Genomic DNA, 14662 nt, shown 5'->3' with positions numbered 1-14662 from the left:
CACTCTGGACAAGGTTTTCGTCAAGGATCTCTGTACTTTGTTCCGTTCATCTTTGCCTCGATCCTGATTAGTCTCCCAGTCCCTGCCGCTGAAGAACACCCCCACAGCATGATGCTGCCACCACCATGCTTCACCGTAGAGATGGTGCCAGGTTTCCTCCAGGCGTGACACTTGGAATTCAGGCTAAAGAGTTGAATTGGTTTCCTCAGACCAGAGAATCTTGTTTCTCATGGTCTGAGAGTCTTTAGGTGCCTTTTGGCAAACTCCAAGTGGGCTGTCATATGCCTTTTACTTTGGAGTGGCTTCTGTCTGGCCACTCTACCATAAAGCCCTTATTGGTGGAGTGCTGCAGAGATGGTTGTCCTTCTGGAAGGTTCTCCCATCTCCACAGAGGAACTCTAGAGCTCTGTCAGAGTGACCATCAGGTTTTTGGTCACCTCCCTGACCAAGCCCCTTCTCCCACCGATTGCTCAGTTTGGCCGGGCAGCCAGCTCAAGGAAAAGTGTTGGTGGTTGGGTAAGAGCGTCTGCTAAATGACTTAAATGTAATGTAATGTAAATGTGGTTCCACACTTCTTCCATTTAAGAATGATGGAGGCTACTGTGTTCTTAAGGACCTTCAACGCTGCAGAATTTTTTGGTACCCTTCCCCAGAAATGTGCCTCGACACAATCATGTCTCGGAGCACTATGGACAATTCCTTCAACCTCATGGCTTGGTTTTTGCTCTGACAAGCTCTGTCAACTGTGGGACCTTATATAGACAGGTGTGTGCCTTTTAATGTCCAATCAATTGAATTTACCACAGATGGACTCCAATCAAGTTGTAGCAACATTTAAAGGTTGATCAATGGAAACAGGATGCACCTGAGCTCAATTTTCGAGTCTCATAGCAAAGGGTCTGAATACTTATGTAAATAAGATATTTCTGTTTTTTATTTGTAATAAATTTGCAAACATTTCTAAAAACCTGTTTTCACTTTGTCTTTATGGGGTATTGTGTGTAGATTGCTGAAGATGTAATTTTTAAAAATAAATTTTAGAATGAGGCTATAACGCAACAAAATGTGGAAAAAGTCAAGGGGTCTGAATACTTTCCAAAGGCAATGTGTTTGTGTGTTGTTGTGTTTTGGGGAGATGAGTATTCACTTACTTACTGCATTATACACACACACACACACACACACACACACACACACACCTATAGTGACCTTGAGTTTGAATGTTATCTAGGTTGTTAGAACATTATACATGATTATTCTTGCTGAATTGACATGATACGTTATTTGTAATGTTGCGAAGACAATTACAAGTGTTGTAGTATGACAGTAATATGTGGAAGTAGCAATCAATGTAAAATAAATAACGAAGTGCGCCTGCTCAGTTTGGCCCTGAAGTTGCGCGCACGCTCAGTTCAGCTCCGCGGTCATTCATTATAAAGGCACAAGTCGTTTCGTCTCTTTTCCACCTTCAGCCATTTTGACAATGTTAGGAGCTGTGGGACGCTGCTGCACCGGGGCTCTCCAGGCACTTAAGCCTGGGGTCCAGCCCCTGAAGGCCCTTGTTGGCTCTCCATCTGTCCTTGGACGTAAGTTTTGCAAGCATATTGCATGTTACAGGGGTAGGGAACCGTTTGGAGTAGAACTGGTATTAGGCTAACTGCTAGTTAACTTTAGCCCAAAGCTAAACGCTGTCTTCTGTGTAGCAGGCCTCACATTTTTTACCATCCATAATTTCGTGTACTAATTTAATGTTGAACTTACGCCATGCATTCGATTTAATTGTTATATTAATATGTGACTTAAGTACATATAGCTGAGTGACATGATTCTTGTGTAAATTGAAATGACCTTTGTATGACATGAGGTTTGGAGGCTCGCGCTAGCGAGTCCATACTGTGGCTCATTAGCCAGCTAAGTGTCATTCAATTACTAATTGAATCACTGTCGGTGTTATTTCAGAGTAGGCAAATAGCTTAGAACGAGTAGAAATGAATTTCGAAATATTTTGCTTTAACTAACTAGCAGTTTGACTTCACACGTTGTCTGGTTAATGTGACGTTACAGTAGTTTGCTAGCCATCTGACAACTAGCTAGGGTTAACTTATTAGGCCAAGTTACAAAAATACCAATGTCACCTTAGTAGCTCGGTTGGCTTGACATGTATCGGTCTTCGGAGGTATTCGTTTTTTAAAGAATTTGTTAACTAGCTAGCTGACTACTTTAATTGCTGAGCTGTAGCAATTCTCATGCACAACATGGCCGAAAATACTTGACATTGAGTTTGCTTCGGTGTTTCCGACCTCCCAACTTGCACCCTTTTTGCGTACCAACTACGCAATTCTCTGTCGGGCACGACATCCGAGTTAAAAGTACGCAGAAATGAATAGGGCCTGAATTTTTTTTGCATTTTCATTTAAAAAAATCCACTGAGTAAATCTAACGTCCCGATTCTCGAGCTGCATCACAGACATGTACGGAGTTTGTGTCAACGGACATGGCGAGTAATACATCATTATTCGAAGTAGCCCCTCCTGTTTGTTGTGATGCTGAGTTTGCCAACTGTCAGCTGTACGTAAACAAGTGGACAAATCCCCTTTCGACTCCTTGTGTTGTGGAAAGGTAAACACTAATTGTATCAAGCTAACGTTAGCGATCATAAGATGGACATTCAGTGGGCTCTGTGGTGCCAGCAGTTCACTCGCATTTGATAGTGAAAGAAATTAATTGCAAATACGAAAAATAACTGGTCTCATTTGTGCGAGTGTGAGAAACATTTAATTCTGCGTCCCATTAGTTGTATTTTCCACGTAATATTACGAGGATCACGCAACCAAATAGAATAACTAATTATGATCCACGTCACAAAAAGCATTACTTTTATTTATTTTTGATTATACTTTTGTATCTTAGCATTAAATGGAGTCGGGAGTTTGGAAAACTGCGCGATGAAGAATGAGTGTCCGTTATTAGCTATAGAGGCTTCTATAATACCTTTGCACTAGATTTGAGTTTTTCTCAATTTCGAAAATCTGAAATGATGTATGTGCGTCAAAGAAATACAATAGGCACCTTTACATAGGCTGCAACACTGGCCTCTTCTAGCGAACAGCGTTCAGATTCCCTTTGTGGTAGCCTACTTAAGCTTTGTGTAGGTAGTTTGCAGTCTGTGTTTTTATTATGGATAACATGTTTATTTGATGCCCTGCTTCAGACATTTGTTCTTATCATATCAGTTAATGTATTTTTTTATCGTGGATAAGACTTTTGTACGGAAACGCAACTTGTTTAATTAAACAAACTCTTGAGAATGAAGGCCCTTTGTGTTCTTTCTAGTTAATCTTGTTAGTGACTTTCACCATGTGTAAATGGAATGCTGTCAAAAATTCCAACATTTTTATGCTTCATTTGGTGCAATCACTCAGGAAAGAACCCCAATTTGGTGTGTGGTATGCATGCGAGTTGAATCTCCAATTTGCTGCAGGTGTCTAGTACTCTAAAAAGTTGGACAGGGTTGGCAGGTCTGGTGTTTGCTCTTGTGCACATGGCTAGCTACACAGGTGATATTACATTTCCAACTCTTTACGTTGTGTAGGATATCTTGGCAAGGGTCAGCAGACATCGCGTATTATTGATATTTCACTCAGTCATACGGTTTTGGGTCAATGCACTTTTACAGGTAGAGACTACTCTGCACCTGCTGCTGCTGCCGCCTTCGCCCATGGAAGGATCGTAGCGGTCATCGGTGCCGTCGTTGACGTCCAGTTTGATGAGGGCCTCCCACCCATCCTCAATGCCCTGGAAGTTGCTGGTCGTGAGTCCAGGCTGGTGCTGGAGGTGGCACAACATCTTGGTAAGTCATTTGACCTGCATTTAGAGGCAGCCTAATTTGTATAGAATTGTCTTTTTTTGCCAATAATTGGGCAGAGATCAGAATTTGTCTACTTGTGTAAACACAGCCGTTGTTTGCAAAGGCATTGTACCAACATTGCGTAATCAATAACAGCTTATTGGGATGAAATTTGTTATGTTGACTTTCAGGTGAGAACACTGTGCGTACCATTGCCATGGATGGTACAGAAGGTCTTGTCCGTGGACAGAAGGTTGTGGACACTGGCGATCCCATCAGAATCCCAGTTGGTCCCGAGACCCTGGGCAGAATCATGAACGTCATTGGAGAGCCCATTGACGAGAGGGGACCCATCTCCACTAAGCAGTAAGCACTTTGTCTATCAGCCAATTCATAGTTAGATATGGCAATCACAATATTTACATCCATATTCAAATATTTTTAATGCATGACTACTAGAATCGTCTTGAGACTATGAATGATACACAATTGGAAATTGCTTGTTCAAAGTGAAGTGTTGGCTCTGATTATACATTTTACAAAAATTAGGACCGCAGCCATCCATGCTGAGGCCCCAGAGTTCACTGACATGAGTGTGGAGCAGGAGATCCTGGTAACTGGCATCAAGGTGGTAGATCTGCTGGCTCCCTATGCCAAGGGAGGCAAAATTGGTACGTGGGACAACCAACATTTGCACTTTGTTGCAATTAGCTAATTAAAGTTTAATGACTAAATTGCTTCCCTTTCTTTAGGTCTGTTTGGTGGTGCTGGTGTGGGCAAGACTGTGTTGATCATGGAGCTGATTAACAACGTGGCCAAGGCCCATGGTGGTTACTCTGTGTTTGCCGGAGTGGGAGAGCGTACTCGTGAGGGAAATGACTTGTACCATGAGATGATTGAGTCGGGTGTCATCAACCTGAAGGACGACACCTCCAAGGTGACCAACTGGTTACATTTGACAGTCATAAGCAGGTGCCTCTAAGGAGTCTTATACAGATTGATGGTATTTAAAGTTGTCACAGGGGAAAAATCCCCCAGTTGAATGTCAAAATATAAGGTGCAATATACAGGAATCGCTCTGACATTTCCTGGTTGCATAAATCCAAAGTCAGGTTTTCCAAAAAGTTATATATTGTTTAATATCACCTGTCTGGAAAGTTGACCACATTACCCACTTGAGGTTCACATCAGGCTTTCTCCTTTACCGTTCGAACACACCAACAGCGTCATTGCATTTTGCTACACCAGAATTGCATTAATTTCCATTGAAATGCTACGTTTGCCTTGCAGAGGTAGTTGCAGTGTGTTTGGTGTGGTACATATGCTGGATATATAGAATGTGTGCGTAGACTGCTTGACAGATGGTAGCAAAGGTGAATGTTGTATACATATCCAGATGATGCTGCATACTATTTTGCGCAATGACTTGTCGGTGTGTGCAACACGTCAGTTTTTATTATGGGTTAACCTAGATATATTCTCTAACGGTGCCCTCTCCTCCAAACCCCTAGGTAGCGCTGGTGTACGGACAAATGAACGAGCCCCCAGGCGCCCGTGCCCGTGTGGCTCTGACTGGTCTGACTGTGGCGGAGTATTTCCGTGACCAGGAGGGTCAGGATGTGCTGCTCTTCATCGACAACATCTTCCGCTTCACCCAGGCTGGCTCTGAGGTGTCTGCCCTGCTGGGTCGAATCCCCTCCGCTGTGGGTTACCAGCCCACCCTTGCCACTGACATGGGTACCATGCAGGAGAGAATCACCACCACCAAGAAGGGTTCCATCACCTCTGTGCAGGTAAGCTGGAGTTCAAGCAGCATAGGCCTGTTGGAGGGCCATGCTAACATGGCAGTCTGTAGTACCAATAGTCTGACATGGCTGCTACGTGACTGTAACAACCTGTCTTCTCTAAGGCCATCTATGTGCCAGCTGACGATTTGACTGATCCCGCCCCTGCCACCACCTTCGCTCACTTGGACGCCACCACTGTGCTGTCCCGTGCCATCGCTGAGCTGGGTATCTACCCCGCTGTGGATCCCCTGGATTCCACCTCCCGTATCATGGACCCCAACATTGTCGGCGCTGAGCACTATGACGTTGCTCGTGGTGTGCAGAAGATCCTCCAGGTTAGTGTCTTAACCCCCCCCCCCGGTGTCAGTCACCCCAACCTTTAAGTTTTGTTTGTTTAACAGGGACAGTGCACATTAATCTGTTTCAGTAGAAGTGCTGGATTTAGCCACCTGGCAAATTTTCAGATGCACACACTGGCAGGTTATTAAACCATTCCCATGACAATGAGCACATGCAGAGCAACATAGGACAAGCAACACGTAGCATGCAGACAGGGCAATAACGATGGCTTAAAAGCAAGTGTTACACACCTCACAAGCTACAGATATGGAACGCGGAAGTACACAGCTTCTAATAATGAATGACCGACCTTGCCCGTAACATTATGCCTACAACTCTCCCCTCAGGACTATAAGTCCCTGCAGGATATCATTGCAATCCTGGGTATGGATGAGTTGTCTGAGGAGGACAAGCTGATTGTGTCTCGTGCCCGCAAGATCCAGCGTTTCTTGTCCCAGCCCTTCCAGGTGGCAGAGGTCTTCACCGGTCACGCTGGCAAGCTGGTGCCACTCAAGGAGACCATCAGTGGCTTCCAGAGCATTCTAAATGGTATGTAATACTTGTGATTAGGTTTGAAGATGCACTGTGATATGACGTAGATGCGCAAAGTAAACTGCTTAGTGGGTCAATTTCTGCAACTACTAAGAGCATTAGAAGCATGAGGTTAACCTGTCTGGGAACGTGGGACGCAAGCGTCCCACCCCTGGTACACCCTATCAACAGCAGGTGAAATATCAAGGGCGCCAAATTTGAAAACAATTAAATGTCATTCAAATTTCTCAAACATACAACTAGCTTACACCCTTTGAAAAATAAACATCTCCTTAATCTAACCACGTTGTCCGACTCAAAAAGGCTTTACGGCGAAAGCATAAAGTTAGATTATGTTAGGACAGTACATTGAAAATAGCTGTGTAATGTTTTGTCAATGTAAAGACAGGTGTCACCAAAAGCAGAAAACCAGCTAAAATTATGCACTAACCTTTGACAATCTTCATCAGATGACACTCCTAGGACATTGTTAGACAATACATGCATTTTATGTTCTATCAAGTTCATATTTGTATCGAAAAACAGTGTTTTACTATGGCGTTAATGTTGAGGAAATATTTTCCCTCCAATACCGCCAGTCAATCAGCACAACAAATTAAATAATTACTATTTTAAAATATTATATTGTCATTCAAAGAATTATAGATTTACATCTCTTGAACGCAACCGCATTGCCAGATTTAAAAATAACTTTACTGGGAAATCACACTTTGCAATAATCTGAGTACTGCGCCCAGAAAAATAGACTTCGCGATAGACTAAGCGCCATGTTGGGGAGAGCCAAAATACTATGTAAATAATCCCTTACCTTTGATTATCTTCATCAGAAGGCACTTCAAGGAATCCCAGGTCCATAACAAATGTAGTTTTGTTCGAAAAAGCTCATAATTTATGTCCAAAAAGCTCCGTGTTAGTGCGTCCTGCAGGCTACTCAAAAACATGAAAGACGCCCGCCGGACTTGTCTTCATCAAAGGAAAAAAAATATTTACGTTCGTTCAAACATGTCAAACGTTGTATAGCATAAATCATTAGGGCCTTTTTCAATCAGAACTTCAATAATATTCAAGGCGGACGATTGCGTTCTCTTTTAAAACGTATTGGAACGAGAGTACCCAAACATGCACTCGCACGCCAGAGTCGTATCGGCCATCCGCTTATGACCAATGTTCCAAGTCTCTTGTTCGGTCAGTTTTCACAAGACTCAAACCACTTAAGACTGGTGACATCTAGTGGATGGCGTAGGAAGTGCTCAATGATTAATACGTCCCTGTGTTTCAATGGTATAGGCTTAAAAGTAATTCAACACATCAGGTATCCACTTCCTGTCAGAATTTGTCTCAGGGTTTTGACTGCCATATGAGTTCTGTTATACTTACAGACACCATTCAAACAGTTTTAGAAAATTCAGTGTTTTCTCTCCAAATCTGTTAATAATATGCATATCCTAGCTTCTGAGTTGGTGTAGGAGGCAGTTAAAAATGGGCACATTTTTTTCAAATTTCTCAATACTGCCCCCTATCCCCAACAGGTTTTAAACTTCGCTGTTTTGGTGATGTGTCTCCAATGTAACTGAATCGAATAATGCTTAGTCTTGCTTATCGCAATATCTGCAGTGCTGCTCGTGGCAACGTCATTTCTGTCCGTCTGCCTTTAAACTGATGAATTTCCTTGGTGTTGCCGGTGTGAAATTGTGCTTGTTTTGAGCTACGTGTGTGGTCATTCTTTCCCACCAGGTGAGTACGATGCCCTGCCCGAGCAGGCTTTCTACATGGTCGGACCCATCGAGGAGGTGGTTGAGAAGGCTGCACAGATGGCTAAGGATCTCGCATAAGTTCATCTATAACTGAGGGGAGGAGGAAGCAAAGAAATGCAGGGTTGCGTAGGAGCACTTGATTTGTAAGAATGTCACATGCCACAATTATCTGTCATCCTGAAAAGTTATTTAATGTTTCCAATGAAAGATGGAATAAAGATCTGTCTTGACAATTTTGTTTGGTCTCGACTGTATATTTTGTAGCATTTTTCAATGTATTGTAGAAATGCTATTCCGGTCTGGGTGCTGTCAGACTGGTTGTAAAATGTCATCCTACAGCACTGATCCACTAGATGGCGTTCAAAGGCTTTGTACAATGCTTGAGTGACTAAATAAAACAGCTGTCAAAGTTGAGGGGTGTTTGTCTTTCCTTGCATGAAGTGCAGTGATATATTTGTAAGATGCTTTTTAGACCAGCATGTGATGCATTTTAAGACCTACAGTAACTATAAAATCATTGTACCATCTAAACCGCTGTGAAACCTCATTCGACAACCAAAAGCTGTTAGACGCTGGTGTACGAAAGACTCAAAACGAAATGACTGGGAAGCATAAATGGAAAAGATCTACTGCTTTTAGACTTGATTTCAATAAGTAATTGATCCATATCAAAAAAGCACTAACACATGAAATCCAGATTCCTACCACAGCTGCAATTGTAAAGGCCAACTGACAGTTCTGATACTAAACTTTTCTTTGCTGCAGATACATTTTGAGTGGGTGGAGGACAAGTTTGAACTCAATAGCCCTGCTCAGCAGAGACGTGGACATGTTAATGTACAGCACCAGTCAAAAGCTTGAACCCCCCCCCCCCCCACTCAATGGTTTATATTTTTGAAATGTTCTACATTGTAGCATAATGAAGACCAAACTATGAAATAACACTTGGAATCATGTAATCAAAAAGTGAATTTGAGGTTCTTTCAAAGTAGCCACCCTTTGCTTTGACTGCTTTGCACAGTCTTGACATTCTCTCAACCAGCTTCATGAACACTTTTTTTGGTTACTACATTATTCCATGTGTTTAGAAGTATTCTCTATTCCAGAATGTAGAAAATGGTCAAAATAAAAACCCTTGAATGAGTAGGTGTCAACTTGACTGGTACTGTATGTATTTAAGGTAGAAATCTGACATGGGCTGCAAGATCAAAATAAGTGTAAATCTTTCATAGATGTACTAATCTCCTACCAATATTTAACATTTTTGTAGAATAAGTCCTGAACGTAGAGGTATTTGAATCATAGCGGCTAATATCAGTGAAGTTGAGAATCTGAATGATTCAAAGCTTGTGAACTTCCTTTTTGGTCACTTATTGCAGGTTAACCTTCAACATACCAATATCAGCACACCAAGGACAAAGACTGTCAAACATTGACCTTAATCCCCATTTATCTTGTAAAGTTTTCAAAAACCAACCCAACACTGCCCAGAGATGGAAGAGGAAGCGAGACATCCCACAAATTCTGTTTCAATGGAAGTCAATGAATTAAGTAGACCAGACCCAGCTGCGATTGAATGGGTGTCCATTGGTAGTGCCACTCCCTTAAGTAAACTAACATATTTTTTTTTCAATGATGTACGGCCTGAGTGAACTGTCTTCAGTTATCCATTATCTTTGATACTGGCATAGAGAATGCACTGAATTAAAAGAGGGGAAACAGGTGGTACCAAATAGCAATTATGGCTTTTATTTTTTGTCAGAGGTTAAACCATGTCTGTAGCAAAGCTTACATCATGCTATATTTCGGCCTGCAGACCGGAGGATACAAAGGTGTTATATACATTAAAGACAAGCAGAAGCACAGCACAATAAAGTACTTGTTCTGACAGCATATAAACACTGACAATCTTACGTCAGCCTTAGTAGACAGCCTTGGCTGGAATGATGGCTTTCTTGAGCAGTAGCCAGTCGACGAACCCGGTTGGCATGTAGGACATAGGGATCCAGAAGAGCTTGGCGTCCCACCCTGGCGAGTAACGGGTGCGAGGACGGACTGCAGAGACGGCGTGCTCCATACAGCTCACCACCTTCATCAGGTCGGCGTCGGACATCTTGGCAAGCTTCTCCCTCATCCTCATGTCCACTAGAAGGGACAGGGAAGGTTTGTCTTTAGCTATTCAAGATGGCCACCTACACTAGAACATCGGGGTGAATAATGCTTTCTGAATAGATCAAATCCTTTGAAAGACTGATGTCACAGAGGGCAGACAGAATAAAAAAATTGCCAAATATTGCATAGGCTATAGAAAACATTTGTGCAAATTAATACATTCCAGAATGCAGGAAAATAAAACTTGTATATTTACCCTTGTCCAAATAATCAGGTCCATAATCATCTCTGACTTCTTGCGGCATCTTCTCCCACAGCTGCTTGAAGCTTTTCCCCAGGACTATCCAGTCGGTCATGGTGGTCTTGAAAAAGCCTGGCTCAATGCAGAGGACTTTGACTCCGAAAGGTACCATGTTTCTCCTGAAAAACAAGGTAACAAAACTTCTGTTTACAAATTTACTCCTGATATGTTACAGATTTTTATAGTTTCATTCGCTGAAGTCAAACAGTCAAAGTTGTATTGCTTATGGTTCACCATTGCTAGATTACTGAATGTATGTAAAAAAAAAAAAAATGATGAAAAATATGGCATGGATAGGATAATGTTCTTGTTTCACCTGAGACTGTCATTGAAGGCCTCCACTCCATACTTAGACACAGTGTAAGGTCCTCCACCTGGACTGATCCTGCCGAACACACTGGCTACGTTGACCACGCGACCCCTGGCCTTCTTGATGAGGGGCAGCACACTCAGGGTGACGGCGATGACCCCGTTCAGGTTCACGTCCAGCATGGACTTGTAGTCATCAATGGTCAGCCAATCACAGGGGGCCGAGGGCATGGCCACGCCTGCGTTGTTCACCACAGCCCACAGGCCTAGAAGGTGACAGGTCATTAGGTAGCTCTCTGAACATCCATTATTTCACAGGTGTTTGATAAGAAGAGGACGTGAGGACAAAGATACCGTCACTCAACATGAATATCAACACATGCAACTGAACTGGTAATATTGCATAATTTGACTGGAAACAAAATGATGATCATAGATAGGACTGTTTGCTTTTCAATATAAACACTGATACTGACCCCTAGCCCCAACTTTGTCTTTAATCAAAGCAGCTGCTTTGTCGACGCTCTCGTTCTTTTTGACATCCAGGTGGAGGGTAGTGAATCTGCCTGAACAGGCCTTCCTCAGATCTTCCTCTCCCTTCTCTGTGAAGCAGGATGCGATCACACAGAAACCCAGCTCGTCCAGATGTCTGGCCAGTAGGTTGCCGAAACCAGAGTCACACCCCGTGATGTAGACATATTTGTCTCCTTTGTCTGGGACTCTGGGGATCTCCCGGAACCAGCGGTACAGGTAGTAAAACACCACCAGTCCAAGGAGGTACAGAAACATGTCTGGGACAGGATGAGACAGACAGCCTTTTAATAAGTCATCTCTAGTTTATCAACATTTTAAGCTAAAGGTTCTGATCTGTTGTGTCAGCCACATTGCATAAAACAGGTTTATTGATGCTGGTGGTTGTATTAATTTGGGATCTATCGCATCCCACAACTGTCCCAGACTATGTTGGGAATATTTATTTCTCACACAGAATTGAATTGTCAACTTTTGCACTATGGGGGATAGTAGACTGACATAGGCTAGTGATTTTGCTGTTCGTTAGTCCTACTCATCTTGTTGTCTGATGAAAAGTAAATGTGGACAGTTCCTCGAATATCTTCAATACGCAACACGGAACTGGATAAGGATGCACGCAGTTTGCGTCCCCAATAGGTCTGTTAACTTGTAGCCTGTGAGAAAGTCCCGATCACGTGATGAGAGCTTTGTGGATTGCACAGCACTCTGGGAGAAGGGCACAAAGCCGCATCCTGGGCTGCAAAATGCATGGATTTTTTTAGGCATTACATACACAAAGGGGATGCCGCTGTGAAATTCGAGGCAATATCAAGTGCTTGTCAAATTGTGAATTAGCCACTATTGGTGTGTGTACAACCTGCGCAAAAAACAAAGCAGAGCTCATGCCTTTCAAGCGACTTTTTTTCAAATCATCATTAGAGTCTCATCATGCAGCCTTACAATGTATTAAACATCAAAACATATAGCCCAACGTTTGTAAAACAACTAAAGTTACATTAATAACTCTAAATTAAGCATATAGGAGTACCTATTTCTTTGTTAACCGCTCAACACAGAATAGCCGCCGCATGTGCGCACACCCTCACATCGTTTGGAAATAATATATTTTATTCAGCTTTGTTCAATTGTATTCTTCATAATATAAAATTATGCCATGGAATTATAAGCAAATCTTGTCTGCTAAATGAACTAGTGTAGCCCACAGCCATTTGGCATAGCCACATCAAGACAACTCAATGTACGCTATTCTTTTCTTCTGAAATAGACTATTTTCTTCATATCATGCTTTTTTTTTAGAACTGTTTAAAATAAATAATGGATTTATTGTGAAATTGTAGGCTACATTCAGTGGTGTAAAGTACTTAAGTAAAAATACTTTAAAGTACTACTTAAGTATTTTTGGGTATCTGTATTTGACTATTTTTGACTTTTACTACACTACATTCCTGAAGAAAAGGATGTACTTTTTACTCCATACATTTTCCCTGACACACAAAAGTACTCGTTACATTTTGAATGCTTAGCAGGACAGGAAAATGGTCTAATTCACGCACTTAAAGAGAAAATACCTGGTCATCCCAACTGCTTCTGATCTGACAGACTCACTAAACACAAATGCTTTGTTTCTATGTTATGTTGGCGTGTGCCCTTGGCTATCCGTAAATAAAAAAAGAAAATCGTGCCATCTGGATTGCTTAATATAAGGAATTTGAAATGATTTATACTTTTACTTTTGATACATAAATATATTTTAGCAATTACATTTACTTTTGATACTTAAGTATATTTAAAACCCAAGTACTGTTTTACTTTACTCAAGTAGGATTTTACTGGGGGACTCACTTTTTCTTGAGTCATTTTCTATTAAGCCCCACCCACCATTCCTCAGTGTACCAAACAAAGTCCTTGGGCCATCACAGCAAGTTACAGAAATATGCGGTTAGACATACACCAAGTGGGATGATTGGATCCGCCTTTCACAGTTCATCAGTAATATGCGTCTTGTAACAGTAGCTTATAGTAATAACGTTATTGTAGCTATACAGTCCGTAAGATCATCAGAAAAATACTTTGAAGATCAACCACAATTCATGGCGTTCATTGGAATGACAGCTACACAGGCTGGAACAGAACGAGGATCAACAGTTATTATGTGCCGGTTTCAACGTGTACTCTTGTTTAGTTGCTCTTTGTAAATTATCCACTACAAAATGAGCCAATGTCTTGCCAAAATGTCCTTAAAACCACAACTAACAAATACTATTGAACATGTGGTTCAAATAAACTGGAAGGAATCTGTGCAACACTCCTGTATTTCCATTTGAGTGTAATGTGAATCTCATGTTATATGCAAGTTCTCGGTGTTTCAACTAACACAATATGGACAGAAGTGAAAATCCATTAAAACCATATCAAAGTACTTTTTTACTATTGAAGAAAAAACACTGCAAGTAGGATTATATAGTGACGAGTTGGCGTAAAGAATGTCTAACTATTGTCTTTAATGCCTTTTTATTGAAAACAACAATATTATTCGTGAAAACTGTCAAAATCTCCATTTCAATAACACGAATGCGCACTGTCCATTACATAATAATAAATATTTGTTCGATCAATTATGATAGCCTATCCTCAACTTTTGCATGTTCAAGAAGACTACAGTCTGGTGGAATATTGAAGTCTTACCAGTCTGAAATGTTCCACGCCAGCGCAATAAAGTAACAGTTTTCATAAACTCCGCAAGACCAACCTCTGCACAAGGACGTCACATGTCTTGCTCTGACCAATCGGAGCCAAGTTATGTCATTAGAATTAATTAGGTCAAAAATGATTTGATTACACCTCCTTTGACAGGAACTTGAAACCACTGAACGTTCTCTTGACTTCAATATGGAAGGAATATGAAAGTATTCCTTCATCCATATTTCATCATTGTCTAATAGATGACAAACAATGAAATTAGGCCTTCATATTAAATCCCGATATAATTAATACAAATATGATTTTTACAGAAAATGTGTTTTACATTTTAAAATATGGTTGTCATGGATTATCATTTCAAATATACTGAACAACAATATGAACGCAACATGTAAAGTGTTCCTCCCAGTGATGCCAACTTAGCAAT

At 41.5% G+C, this 14662-nt stretch overlaps 2 protein-coding genes across 2 annotated transcripts; one reads left to right on the top strand and one right to left on the bottom strand.

Moving 5' to 3' along the window:
* The first annotated feature begins 1432 nt into the window (after window positions 1–1432).
* On the top strand, window positions 1433–8691 carry LOC115196116 (ATP synthase subunit beta, mitochondrial). Its single transcript, XM_029756699.1, has 9 exons — window positions 1433–1586; window positions 3677–3850; window positions 4039–4213; window positions 4397–4518; window positions 4600–4784; window positions 5359–5640; window positions 5757–5969; window positions 6321–6522; window positions 8260–8691. The coding sequence occupies exons 1-9, from the start codon at window positions 1484–1486 to the stop codon at window positions 8355–8357; spliced, it is 1554 nt and encodes a 517-aa protein (XP_029612559.1). The 5' UTR covers window positions 1433–1483; the 3' UTR covers window positions 8358–8691.
* Window positions 8692–10005: 1314 nt separating this feature from the next.
* On the bottom strand, window positions 10006–14283 carry LOC115196121 (retinol dehydrogenase 7-like). The gene is made up of 5 exons (XM_029756711.1): window positions 14221–14283; window positions 11478–11792; window positions 11009–11267; window positions 10648–10811; window positions 10006–10424 (listed from the first exon to the last, which is right to left on the bottom strand). Exons 1-5 carry the CDS (start codon window positions 14264–14266, stop codon window positions 10201–10203), a joined length of 1008 nt encoding a protein of 335 aa, XP_029612571.1. The 5' UTR covers window positions 14267–14283; the 3' UTR covers window positions 10006–10200.
* Window positions 14284–14662: the final 379 nt, after the last annotated feature.

This window comes from Salmo trutta, chromosome 6 (assembly GCF_901001165.1).
Source record: "Salmo trutta chromosome 6, fSalTru1.1, whole genome shotgun sequence".
Taxonomy (NCBI): Eukaryota; Metazoa; Chordata; class Actinopteri; order Salmoniformes; family Salmonidae; genus Salmo; species Salmo trutta.
The sequence above is the reverse complement of the archived record's forward strand: the minus strand, read 5'-3'. Positions and strand labels throughout refer to the sequence as shown.